This window comes from Bos taurus, chromosome 13 (genome assembly GCF_002263795.3).
Source record: "Bos taurus isolate L1 Dominette 01449 registration number 42190680 breed Hereford chromosome 13, ARS-UCD2.0, whole genome shotgun sequence".
In the NCBI taxonomy this organism is placed as follows: Eukaryota; Metazoa; Chordata; class Mammalia; order Artiodactyla; family Bovidae; genus Bos; species Bos taurus.
This window is the reverse complement of record NC_037340.1, coordinates 12,641,901-12,656,448: the sequence shown is the minus strand read 5'-3', so window position 1 is coordinate 12,656,448 and position 14,548 is coordinate 12,641,901. Positions and strand designations below refer to the sequence as shown.

At 38.5% G+C, this 14,548-nt stretch overlaps 1 protein-coding gene across 5 annotated transcripts in view; it reads right to left on the bottom strand.

Moving 5' to 3' along the window:
• Nucleotides 1–14,548, bottom strand: part of USP6NL (USP6 N-terminal like) — a 211,476-nt gene that overhangs the window by 123,070 nt on the left and 73,858 nt on the right. For all 5 annotated transcript variants that reach the window (XM_025000678.2, XM_059892656.1, XM_059892657.1 and 2 more), the window contains exon 2: nucleotides 674–760. In XM_025000678.2, the coding sequence (XP_024856446.1) occupies nucleotides 674–677 (4 nt within the window). In that variant the 5' untranslated portion in view covers nucleotides 678–760. The remainder of the gene's footprint in view (nucleotides 1–673; nucleotides 761–14,548) is intronic.

Below are 14,548 nucleotides of genomic sequence, written 5' to 3'. Positions count from 1 at the left end.
GGTTAATATAATCAGTACGTGAAAAATTTTAAACTCTGTGCTATTATATTCTAATAAGAAAATATTAACTTCATCCCAGTTTCCCTTACCAAAAAGGCTGTACTCTAAAAGTACACAACAGTCATAGGATCCCAATCAAGATAAAATCTTAATTCTTTCCTCACTCTCTAGAAGTAAACAATTAAAATAGTAAAGTCTAGTTCTCCTGTTCATGAACAGAAGTAGAAAGGAATGACAGGAAATATTATATATACTATCCCCTTACAACTGAGAAGATAAAATCTATTTCAAAAGATAAGTCTATAAGATAGACTTGGTTCCTTGATCCAAAGACACTGATATAGCTTTGATTAAATAACATTAACCCATGTTACCCAATGATTAAATGTCACATAATAAAATCTCTGCTAATTATGGTCGATTGCCATCTTCCCTCTTCATTTTTCTAAAGAGTCACTTTCCAATGAATAGTCAATAGAAAAGTTTAGATGGTAAACTAAGCCAGCCAAGAAGCTAATGACAAAGAGATCCTCACATCTAACTTCTTAGAATAAATCAACCACCACACAGGACCACCTTCTTTTAAACAGAGACAAAGGCACGTTATTGGGCCACACCGCAATATTCAATCACTGATGAAGTGACGTAACTCCAATTTGCCTAGGACACTTACCCATGACTGGAGATGTCTCTGTATGTGGTCCCGATCCGGCGCTACACCCAAATCTGCTGTCCAGTGTTTCTCAGAGGAATACATGTCCTGGGAAGAAAACAGAGAAAGAAATCATATTTTCTAAAGGTCAATATTTAAAATTTTCTAAAAGAAAATAAAAATAATTTACTTACAAAAATTTACTATTTTCAAAAAAAAAAAAAAACAAAGACCCTGACATCATCTAAATGTAAAAAAATTACCAATCTTTGGAACATCATGATTCTGTTCATATTTTCCTTTTTCTGTAAGAAGTTACCCCAAAAGCAAATAATATGTATAAAGTTGTTGCCACAGAAACTTATTAATCTGTTTTCAGTTCCCTCCATCACCACATAAATAAGTCAGAGGAAGAAAGCACCCCATTTCGGGTAAATTAAACACATTACACCTGCTGAATGTATTTTGACTGCACATAAATGATTTATACACACCATCAAATAAAAGTTACCAAAGTTACTGCTATACTTTCTCTAATAATGGGCCTTTTCTTCATTATAAAGTAATAGGGCTTCATTGTTTTAAAAAATTGGAAACAGCTAAGTAGAAAGAAAAAATTATTTCAATAGTACAATGCCACTACATCTACCCAGTCATTTGTGGCATGTCTCCTTTCCAGGAATTTTCTGTATATATTTTTAAAGTGTACTTTTATAAACCCTACATACAAAATTCTGTATTTGGTTCTTTTCAGTTGAGTAAAACTTAATGCATCACCCTGTATTACTTTTAAATACAAAGTTAACCCTTTGTTAGCATATAATCATAAATCTTCCTCCCTTGATAATATGGCTTCCCTGGTGGCTCAGATGGTAAAGCATCTGCCTGCAATGAGGGAGACCCGGGTTCGATCCCTGGGTGGGGAAGATCCTCTGGAGAAGGAAATGGCAACCCATTCCAGTATCCTTGCCTGGAAAATCCCATGGATGGAGGAGCCTTGTATGCTACAGTCCATGGTGTCGCAAAGGGTCAGACACAACGGAGCAACTTCACTTTCCTTTTTGATAATATATTAAAGAAAATGAGGCACAAAGAAACATTTAAACATTACCACGGGTGCACAAGTATCTCCCTGAACCTAATGGATGAAATTCCACAAACCAGATAATATCAGATTCGATACCAAATTTACACTTGTGCTCAGGGAGCTGCCCTCATAAACTGATTAGCTACCTCTCAGGATCACAAGGAAGGGTGATACCTTTCTAAGTCAATTAAGAAAACAGCACAATAGTAATCTGTTTCTGCTTCTGAAACAGATTCCAGTTCAAGAAACATTCTTTGAAGAAATAACGCTTGCCCCATCTCTAACTCGTCTTTACTCACGCCATGCAGTATATGAAAGCAGTGTGAACTTGCAGAAGGACGCCCAGTTCCGACGCCAGCAGGGTCCACGTGCTCTCACTAGCCGCAGCCTGTCACTGCAGGGGGCGCTGCATGATCACCTGGCCCCCTCCCCACATGGCCTCGCACTGGGTATTATGAAATGATTTCCATTTCCAGGTAACCCGATTATTCTCCCCAAAATGAGAAGCTGTATGAAAAAATCTAAAATAATCCACATGACAATAGGGTCTGACCATGAAAACACTGTCTTCCTGGCGCTTCACCCAGCCCACCCAGGAGACTAGGTGGTGGGCCAGGCTTCCTGGTGTCACAGGGTGGCTGGGGCCGCCACCCTGTGACACAGAGTAGACCACACACTCAGAGGCCCCGGGAGCTCACATGTAGCTCACTCACACCTGTGGGGACTGCTCTCTCTGTTCATATTTATATCGAAGTTTCTTATCTTAAATTTAAAATTCCTAAATGGCAACATCAAAGCACTTTGTACTAAGCCGTGCACCCTTCCTACCCATAGTTATGAACTGCCAAATAAATACTTATTTAAGGACTGCAGTTCCTCAGATATTAGTTTTCTCAGCACCAAAAATAGTAACCTCAAAAGAAACAGGACAATAAGACTTATAAACACTGAATTTATAACCTTACCATCTGAGTTGATAAATGTACTTGACAAATATGCAACAATGCATGAGCTGGAATTAATGTCATGGAGTAGTTCTTAGAAAACATATTTTTAAATTACTTATAATTGAAGTCACGTGTTCAAGACTCTTTATGCCAATCACAGCTTTGAAATGCAAACCCTTCATGCACAAGTAGGTGGGCTACCAATTCTTTTCAGCAATGAGGCAGTTTAGTAGCTCAAAAGATAACATTTTCAGATTTCCTCCTGTAAATGCTATCGCCTGGACAAACAAAGGAGAAAGAAGAATCTTACATGTTGTTTTTCACACCATCTAAGAGGGAAAGAGTACTCTGTCTCAAATCCACAGTTTCACATAAAAGGCATTATCGGGGTACTTCTGCATAAGCTGGCCTTTCAACGCATTTTACAGGAACTTGAGCCAGGGGTACTTTCAAGTGTCTCCTCCAACTTTTGTGACAAAGCCATATTCAGGGAACTCAGGTTCTAGCTAAAGGAAAGAAATTCCACCATACCCTTTTCTTTATTGCAGGCACCAAACATGACCTAAAAATAATTCCCGTCATTCTTGGTCACCTAAAACTTAAATTTAACAGAATTATAAATCACAACATACAGGATCACAGACTACTGTCTCTAACAGTATTCTTCCCAGAGATCAAATTAATATTAACTTATTTCATTGTACAATAACTCTTCTTAAAAAGAGAATACTCAAAAAATCCCAATATCCACTAAAAACTGATGTGATCTTCATTTTTAGTCTCATCACAAAGTATATTTTTTAAAAAATCAGATTTAATCTTGAAGATATTGTGCAAAGTGAAATAAGCAAGTCATAGTAGGAAAAGCGGTTTCCCAGGTGGCACGCTGGTAAAGACTACGCCTCCCAATGCAGGAGACACGAGAGACAAAGGTTTGATCCCTAGGTTGGGAAGATTTCCTGGGTAGGAAATGGCAACCCACTCCAGTATTCCTGCCAGGAAAATTCCATGGACAGAGAAGCCTGGCAGGCTACAGTCTATGGGGTCTCAAAGCATCAAACATGACTGAGCAGCAGCCATGGAGAACAGGACAAGTACTCTATAACTCCACTTAGATGAGGGACCTAGAGAAGTCAAATCCACAGAGACAGAAAGTAGAATGACGGCTGCCAGGGGTTGAAGGGGCAGAAAATGAGTTAGTATTTGATGGATGAAGTTTCATTTTGGGAAGATTAAAGAAGTTCTGGAGATGAATGGTGACGGTTGCACATTAATGTGAATGTACAGATTCAAGTTCAGCAAATTCCAAGAGGTATAAATTTTTAAAAAAAAGAAAAAGAAAAGAAAGAAACAGACACCCAGAGATACCACAGTGAAACTGCAAATCATCGATGACAAAGAGTTCTTAAAACCAACCAGAAACAAAAGCAGATCACTTACAAAGGAACAACCAGACTCTGACTGATCAACTGCAACCACGGAAGCCAGAAGACACTAGAACAGTATCTCCACAGTTCCAAGAGAAAATAAGTTTTAAGCTGTAATTACTACCAACTCAGCTAAACTATTTTTTCAAGAAAAGGGGCAAAATAAAGAAAATTCAGACATAAACAGGGAATATACTGTAAGCAGATCATCATTAAGGATGCTTCCAAAACTATAGTTCATAAAGATGGAAGACGATGCCAAAAAGGGGTCTGAAATACAGGAAAGAATGGTGAGAAAAGAGAACTGTAAAAATGGGTAAACCCAAATATTGGCGGTATAATTTCGAAATGATGAGTTATAAAAACAAACAAACCTAAAGTACTGAACAAAAACAGCATGTAATCTAGGAGGAAGGTAGCATAACAGGAATGGAACTATTCCAAGTCTCTTATACGGCTTTTAGGAGGAAGATGAAGCAGACACCATCTGTTGTTCATTTGCCTTCTATCACTTGTCCTCGGATACTCCCCACCTCGTGGATTTGAGGGCCTGGGGACGCGACAGATAGGAATGTGAGCAGAACTGCACCAGTTCTAACCTAAGGCTTTACGAGCACTCAGCTGTGTTCTCCTGCACTCCTACACTGCACCCCAATCTCTGCTGGTCCCAAAATGAGGAGACACCTAGCACATAACTAAATCCAGCCACACCCAGCAGAGACTGCCAAACCTATGAGCTAGAAATAAATGTCTGTCACTGCACATCACTGAAGTTTCACAGTGACTTGTTACATAGCATTATTACAGCAAAAGATGACTAATACAAAAGGCAAAGATACTATATATGCAAATTATATTTGTGGGTTTTAGTTTAACTAAAAAATTTTACTAAGTTTACAAACACCTGCATATATACACAAATACATATATGTATACATACATATGAAGTGATACTATTTACATAAAGTTCAAAAATAAATTTAACAATACATGAACATATGTAACTATAAAGAAAAGCAAAAGAAAAAAGCAGAGTTGAGGCTAATGGTTTTCAGGGGACAGAAGTAAGACAAGAGGAGCTATAGGGAGATATAAGAGGGCAGGGCTAACACTGTACCACTTAAGCTGAGAGAAAGGACATATACATATCATTCTATTAGACTTATATAACACACTTATTACATATAGTCCTTTCTATGAACAGAATGTTTTATATTTTAATATGAAAGGCAAAACTTTTCCAGGAAAATTCAGAAATGATTATAAAAGAAATTTATGTAGCCACATGCAAAAAAGAGGTAAATGTATTTATAATCTTTAAGCCATAATTAAGAGGCAGAAAGAGTCGTAGTGACTCATTCTTTAAGCTGCTGCTGCTGCTAAGTCACTTCTGTTGTGGCCAAATCTATCTGACCCCATAGATGGCAGCCCATCAGGCTCCCCCGTCCCTGGGATTCTCCAGGCAAGAACACTGGAGTGGGTTGCCATTTCCTTCTCCAATGCATGAAAGTGAAAAGTGAAAGGGAAGTCGCTCAGTTGTGTCCAACTCTTAGCGACCCCATGGACTGCAGCCCACCAGGCTCCTCTGTCCATGGGATTCTCCAGGCAAGAGTACTGGAGTGGGGCGCCATTGCCTTCTCCTGGTCTTTAAGAGAAAGAGACAAATACAAGTGATAGCCAGGTTCACTATAAAATGCAAGACAGAACTGACGTGAAGAGACGGATATTCATTCTTTATCCAGATGCGGAAGAAGCTGGCCTTCCCAATGAGCTGCATTGCTTAGCTATCTGATCACTGGAGATTCTGATCTCACAGCTGTATAACCCAAGTTCATTTTTTAGTAGAAATTCCTAAACCCTGTTTTGCTAAATTACTATGTACTGAACTGTCATCCCAAGAAAAAGCTTAAGAAAATTTTCTTATTAGAAGCATTATTGGTAACAGCAAAAAAAAAAATTTTTAACTTAAATGTGCAATAATGAGGGACTGCATAAATGAATAGCTGTTAATTTACATGGAATGGAGTTTGCTGTATCCACTTAAAAACACCTCAAAAAGATTTTAACGACAAGTGAATGAATGCTCTCCAATGTCCTTTGTGCAACCTTCTCACAACCAATAAGAAATATCAGAAATGATGTCTCAGAGAACTTAAATGTAATACCCCAAAGGCTTATAAACCAAAACTTAAAATGATTAATGTTCAATTTTTAAATTTAAAATAGAATAATATACAATACAACAGATAATATACAAATTTACTATTCATTCAATAAATATTTCCTGAGCAGCTATTACAAGCCAGGGAGTGTTCCAGGCTCCACAGACACAGCCACAAACCAAAGACCCCTTTCGCATGGAACTCACATCCCAGCAATTCTAGAGCCTCTCCTTAACTCAGGTGCACAGTTCATGGTTGAAATAAATATGTCAGGGCATTCCAGGGTAATATCTTCTCATGCCAGATAAACAAATAACTTCAGTTAATACTAAAGTGGGCTTCCCAGGTGGCGCCAGCAGTAAAGCAACTGTCTGCCAATGCAGGAGACTAACAGTCGCAGGTTTGATCCCTGGGTCAAGAAGATCCCCTGGTGAAGGAAATGGCAACCCACTCCAGTAATCTTGCCTGGAAAATTCCATGGGCAGAGGAGCCTGGAGGGCTGCAGTCCAATGAATGATGACTATTAAAGTCATTCATTGACATGGATGGTCTCACCACTGTACTTTCACAATTCTTGAGCTCTCTATAAAGAATATTCATTCTCTCTGCAATTTACCCCCCCAAAACACAATTCTAAATTTTCAAGGCTTTCTGTGTTTTCCCTGCTCAAAAGAAGTAAAGCCAATCTTCTACTACAGCTAGAGTAAAAGGAGGTTTATTTAGCCCATTCACTAAATTAACGAAGTACTTCCGACTAATAAGATCAGAGAAGGAGATGGGCAAAATGAGAAATCATCCAATTTCCTAGGTTTGTTTACACGTGTATGTTAATGAAACAGCAGATAAGAATGAGATCTGATTTCCCCTTCTGCAGGTAGAATTTAAGTTAGGTTTCCAGAAGGACTTATCAAATTCTAGTAGTAGCTTTACACTGGGCAACTTCTAGGTATTTAGGAAAGACAAATGTCCTTCCCAAGGTTTCCTTTCCTATCTCAGTTACAGAGAGGTGGGTATTTCCAAACTACCTTATATTTGCCTAACGCACTTAATATATCCTATCAGAACTATACATAATGCCTGAGGTCTACAGATAAAAGCTAAAATAAAGGCTACCGTATCTCTGATTATCAGGGGTCTGGCTTCATTTTAAAAGTCAGTTAAGGACTTCCCTGGTGGTCCAATGATTAAGAATCTGCCTACCAATACACGGTTTTTTCAGTAGTCATGTATGGATGTGAGAGTTGGACTATAAAGAAAAGCTGAGCGCTGAAGAATTGATGCTTTTGAACTGTGGTGTTGAAGAAGACTCTTGAGAGTCCCTTGGACTGCAAGGAGATCCAACCAGTCCATCCTAAAGGAAATCAGTCCTGAATATTCATTGGAAGGACTGATGCTGAAGCTGAAACTCCAATACTCTGGCCACCTGATGTGAAGAACTGACTCACTGGAAAAGACCTTAGTCAGTAAAGAGTCTGCCTGCAATAAGGAAGACCTGGGTTCGATTCCTGGGTCAGGAAGATCTTCTGGAGAAGGAAATGGCAGCCCACCTCTCCAGTATTCTCGCCTAGAGAATCCCATGGACAAAGGAACCTGGCAGGTTACACTCTATGGGGTCGCAAGAGTCAAACACGACTGAGCGACTAAGCACACAGCACACATTGAGCTGGGAAAGATTGAAGGTGGGAGGAAAAGGGGACGACAGAGGATGAGACGGTTGGATGGCATCACCAACTCGCTGGACATGAGTTTGAATAAGCTCCGGGAGTTAGTGATAGCCAGGGAAGCCTGGCGAGCTGCAGTCCATGGGGTCGCAAAGAGTCACAACTGAGTGACTGAACTGAGCTACCAATACAAGGATTCAATCCTTGGTCCAGGAAGATTCCATGTGCTGCGGGGCAATTAAGCCCCTGCACCACAGCTACTGAGTCTACAGGCTCCAGAGTCCATGCTCTGCAACAAGAGAAGCCCCACACACAGCAACAAAGAGAGTAACCCCTGCTCACTACAACTAGAGAAAGCCTGTGCACAGCAAAGAAGAGCCGGTACAGCCAAAAATAAATACAAATAAAATTTAAAAGTCAGTTAAAAATTCCAGACAACTGTAATAGTAAGCCCTATAGCAGATACCATGAGAACTATAAAGAAAAGTAGGCAGGATTCCAGGCCCTACATTAAGGATTTACATCGAGCTGGATTCTAAACACAAGTATGTATCCATCCATTCAATAGATACTAATTCAGCTCTACAACATGTAAAACTTTTCAAAGGGCTCAAGATACAGCAATAGACACAAACCTGGTCCCAACTAACAGAACGCAGTCAGGACAAAAGTCCTAAAAAAGATGGGAGTCAAGGGATTACGCATGGGGAAAAAAAATGCTTTCATAAACTAAATATCTCATATATCTGGCACATGGATTACCATGGGTCCATTTTTGGTCTTGTTATAAAATAAAGGAGTTGAAACAATTTTTAAGTTCTCTTTCGAGCACTAAAAGGTTTGTGACCTAAAAATCAATTTCAATTCAATGGGTAACTGAGGAATATTCTAATCCCTCACCATTATAACTAGAATCAATTAATAAATTATTGCAATAAACCAAGTATGAACTAAAACAAACTGGTCTGAAATGCTGGTTATGTTTGAAAAGGGGGACAGAAGGGCAGATTCAAAGGACACTTGGAAGGAAGTCAAAAAGACTAACAGTGAAGTAATCAAAGGTAATCCTAAATTTTAAGGGGGAATCCAGATGATATTCCTTTGGCAATCCTCAGTGATGAGAGATCATCAACTCTGGAGGAAAAAGGGTTTGTAAAAGAAAAATATTCCCAAGCAAGTCTGGTGAAGGAGCTTAGAATTCAAACCAACAATAAAATGTGATATAAATTGATGACAAATAGGGTTCAATATTTTAAAAAGCAACTTCTAAAAAGAAATTTGAGAAATTTCTCTTCAGCAACTGATACGGTCTACTAACAGTAACTACACCTAGTACTCATTTGAATACGGATTCTAAGATGCTGTTTCAAAATGAGTCTACTATCTCACAACCAGATTATCCTAGTAAGCCTCTATTTACCAATAACTAAGTATCAGCTGGGAGAGTAAAACACAAACTCATGAGAGTTACATAAAAGACAAGGGGCCTGCATTTCCAACAAAGCTAGGCCACATAATACACAACATTCTTAGAGACAGAAACCTAGACTTAAATACATACACGTAAAGTATATTTTTTAATTATTAAAAATATCAAAGGGTTAAAAACTGGTACAACCACTTTGAAAAACTGATAATAACTACAAGAGTTAAATATTTACTCAACAATTCTATTTCTAGGGATATTTCCAAAAGAAAGGAGTCCATATGTTCAACAAAATACATATATAAGAATGCTTTATTTTAACAGTCCAAAATTGGAAATAATGCAGATATCTGTTAAAAGCAGAATGGAGAAATAATTGTAATACAAAGAAGCCTGGAGCTTCTTTCCTCCTGGAAACGTTTACCCAATCAAAAAAGGTGCCTGAGGGGCTCATTTATACTTAAGCAGCCTTGAGGACTCAGAAGACAGCAAATCAGAGTACAAGAGCCACTAAGGGAGCCACACCCCCGTCTGTAATAAGACCTCAAAAAGCTGAATCCCAGAAGAAAGGATAACACAAAAAGTAAACCAAACCAGTCTTTGCACAGACACTAAAATAAATCTCAGTTTGAATCAAGGTGATCCTAAGTGCCTGGCAAAAGCAACAGAAAAATCCTCATCTAAATCTACATTTACTTCTAGAAATAATCTGTCAAATACAGTGAACAGTACACAATGAGCATGCATACACGGAGCTGACACTCCTCAAAGAATAAGAGACCACAGGAAAACTTCTGCAGGACTCTGGGACAGAGTTACTTGCTTACTCTGTTCAGAGACATGTGAAGAGCTTGCACATTTTGACAGGGAATTATAAACTATAGAAGTGGCATAGCAGATTTTTAAAAGAACCAAACTGAAATTCTAGAATGAAAAATACAGCAACGAATATTAAGAATCCAGAAAATGAATACATTGAAGAACAAATTAGAGATGAAGACTAAACTGAAAGGCCAGAGGTAAACTGAACCACTAGAAAAAAAAATTAAAACCCAGAAGGCAGGTGAAACACAGTGGAGTTACCGAGACCTAACGCTGGGTAACTCAAGTCTCAGAAAGATTAAGCAGGAGAAATGGGGAGAGGCAACATTAGAAGAGATGACAGCTGAAAACTATCCAAGACAGATGAAAGACACCAGGTCACAGCATAAACAGCTATGAAAAGAAAAGGGAGGAGAGGAGAGAGAGATCATTTGAAATCAAATCTGAAAGACAAAAAGAAAATCTTAAAAACAGCCTATGAAAGTGAAGTGAAAGTCATTCAGTCATGTCCAACTCTTTGTGACGCCATGGACTATACAGTCCATGGAATTCTCCAGGCCAGAATACTGGAGTGGGGAGCCCTTCCCTTCTACAGGGGATCTTCCCAACCCAGGGATGGAACCCAGGTCTCCTGCATTGCGGGCAGATTCTTTACCAGCTGAGCCACAAGGGAAGCCTGAAAATAGCCTGAGGAAGAAAGAAATTATCAACAAAGAAGTGATAAACAGCAGCTGCCTTCTCAATAGCAACAAAGACAAATATTATAGAATAATCTCTTCTCCAAAGAATATACAAATATATGTATGTGCGTATTGCCAATCTAGAATTCTATACCTAGCAAAATGTATCTTTCAAGAATGTACGTGAAATAAAAACATTCTCAAACTAAACGTTTTAGATTTTGTCAGTAAATCTAAATCCACTCTAAAGAAAACACTAAAGGGTATTCTGCAGGCAGATGGAAAATTTTTCCAGACAGAAAGTCAGTAACATAAGGAAGAAGAAAAGGGCAGTAAGCCTGATTGGATAATAATGGTACAAAACAATAGAAATAGGTCTTTGGGGGTATAAAACATACATACATTTTAAAACATAACAATGAAATACAAAAAAAAGGAAGGAAATTGACTTCCATGTTTTAAAATTGACTTACATTATGTGGAAAAAGGGTGAAAGTCTCAATATTACACTTTGATAAGTAGAGAAAAGATTAGAATTTCTTAGGCAAATACTAAGGAAGAGTAAAAGAATATATAATCCCAAGGTAATTAAAAAAAGGAGGAAATGGAATAATTATTTTTTTTTAAATCAATCCAAAACAAATCCAGAAAAAAGGAACATGGAACAGGTGAGACAAATACATTCCTCTTAATTTTTAAACATTCATATCAATTGTTATTATCTGCCAGTTCATTTTTTATAACAGGCATCAGCAAAATACACAGAAATATCTATCCCCCACTCACATACCTAACCTTTATAAATTTTACTTTCCACATTTATTTCCATTGTCACTCAGTTTTCAAAGCCGTATTTCACCTTTTCTTTTCTAACTACAGATATGGTAACAAGCATTAAAAGATTCAAAAGGAAAACAAACAAAAAGAAACAAGGAGGAAAAAAAAAAACCCAGAGAACTAACTGGCTTACAAACGCTGCGTTAATTCCACAATAAAATATTAATCTGCCATTACTGATCTGTGTAAAATCACTAAGGGCACACTCTCCTTCTGTGATGGCCCACACTCTGTGGAGTGTGCTTCTCTCTGAATCTGAATAAATCCACTTCTTACCTATCACTTTTTCTCTCACTGAATTCTTTATGCGATGGGACATCAAGAATCTGAGCTTCACTAGGTCCTTAAATCAGGTACCATGGTGTTTGGATGGGTTTGAGCCCCAGCCACGTGGGTTCAAGTTCTAAGCAGGGTTTTGGCTGGGTTAGAGTCACAAACTGGGTTTTGGCTGGGTTCAAGTCCCAAACAAGATTTTGGCTGGGTTCAAGTCCCAGCCTCGTGGGTTCAAGTTCCAAGCAGGGTTTTGGCTGGGTTCAAGTCCCAGCCACATGAGTTTGAGTCCCAAACTGGGTTTTGGCTGGGTTCGAGTCACGGTACATGGGTTCAAGTCCCAGTCTGAGGTAAATGGTTTCACTTTTAAGATATTCTCTGTCTTTGTTTTCTTTAGATTACTGTGATATATTTAGATTTGGGGGAAGAGGGTTATTTTATGGATATTCTTCAGTCTTTAGCTTCATTTTGAAATATTCTAAAATTTAGAATACATCTATGTGAAGTATCTCTTCAAATACTGATCTGTTACTTCAAATACTGAATGTCTTACTCTTCTCCCTCTGCTCTGGCACTACGTGTACGTTGGGATTTCAACTATGTACTATATGTCTCACACATTTTCCACCTTTTAGAGGGCATGCGGGGGCTTCTAAGGTGGCGCTAGTGGTGAAGAATCTGTCTGCCAATGCAGGACAGGCTGGTTCAATCTCTGCGTCGGGAAGATTCCCTGGAGTAGGAAATGGCAACCCGCTGCAGTATTCTTGCCTGCAAAATTCCATACTCTGCTCTGAGTTCACACTCAATGAAGAAGGAAATGGCAATCCACTCCAGTATTCGTGCCTGGAAAATTCCATGGACAAGAGAATCCTGGAAGGGTACAGTCCATGGGGTTGCAAAGAGTCAGACACGACTGAGCATAGAGGACAACCAAAATTAATATATTAAGAAGCTTAAAATGATATTCTTTCACTTATTTCATGAAAAGCATTACTCTAATATTTTTTAATTCCCTTGTTAATTCAGTGAAGGAAAACTCCAGGATAAAATGAAAACTTCTACACCAGTATCAATGTCATCAAGACACAGGTGCAACATATACCTCTCTCAGAGGATAATTAAGTAATCCTTTTACAGCCCCAAATACTTAACCAAACAAGATGTGAAACTCCAGAGCTTACAGTGAATTGCTACTTGCATTTTGTGAGGATTAGACATTTTAAATAAGGCTGTCTGAGCTTTTCTAAGGAAAATGTTATCAAATTTTAAAACACCAATATTATACAGTCTGTCTAAGGAAATCAAAGAACTTTTTTAACTTTTAATTCCAGTTTTACAGATATAGAAATTATCAAATAATCAGTGCCAGAGTTGTATAGTAGTGGACACCAAAGTGTGCAGTCATCACCAGTCTAGCGAGGTCGGAGTCATCTGGACGGACTCTCTTTCTACAAAGGCTGAGCCACCTGGTTCAGACGATGACAGCTCATGAGGCCAAGAGCCAACCTTCCCCCCACAAGCAACAGTGGTGGGACAGGTGCCACAGAGAGAACTCTCTCACCCACAAGCATTCTCTTCTCTACACGCTCCTTCATCCTCAGTGTCCCACCCTTCCACCTGCCATCTCTTCCTCATCCTTCAGGTCTTACCAGCAACTTCCTCAGGACAGCTTGCCCTGCCCCTCCCAATCAAGTCAGGTTCCCTGGTGACTGGTTTTATAGTTCCAGGTACTGTACTTCACAGGACTGATCCCTCTAGTTGTTCAAAACAAGGTATATGACACAAGGCTGTGCGTACAAGAAGGCACCCAAGAAATATCTGTTGAATAAACAAATGTGAATTTATAATTCTCCCCAATTTTACAAAGAAACAACCTTTAAAAACTAAGTTATCTTCATGAAATGCGCATAACCTGGAAATGGCAGAGACCAGTTGAGAGTTCAAGTGTCTGTGATTAATTCTCAGGCTCTAATGTCCACATACTATAAAGAAGTGTTGTAGAAGTCAGATTTCTTTCAAATGAGTATTACTTTGGTTTTGACTTTTACTGTAAAAATTGAGACACTTTCTAAAGGAAAAAAATGAGACACTAAATATAAATAAATCATATCTAGCAAGACAATACACCTTTCAAAAATCACACTGAAGGACAAACTATACCTTTCTGGTAATAAACGATCAGAGTATTATTGGTAACAGTACTATTTCACTAAACAAAACAAAAATGGTTGAAGTGAAATTGCAAGCATAAACCAGAAAATGTAATCACTTGCCACTTTCTAACTGAAGCAGCAATTCTTAAAAGTTCTGGTATTGTGTCTTTAAGTTTTTTGTAGGACTTCAAATTGCCTTAACATTACTAGCATTTACAATCAAAGTAATTTTGTTTCAACTTGCCACTAGCTTAAATTTACTGGTCTCTTTTTCACTCATCTTCAATAGCTACAAAATGTAACAGTACCTTGAGATAGATGGGAACACCATGGGCAAAGACTGAACTGACCAAAAACCAAACTGACCCTGCAACCTCTGCCTGGCACTGGGACCCAGCTTGCATCTGCCATACCAGGAAGTTGC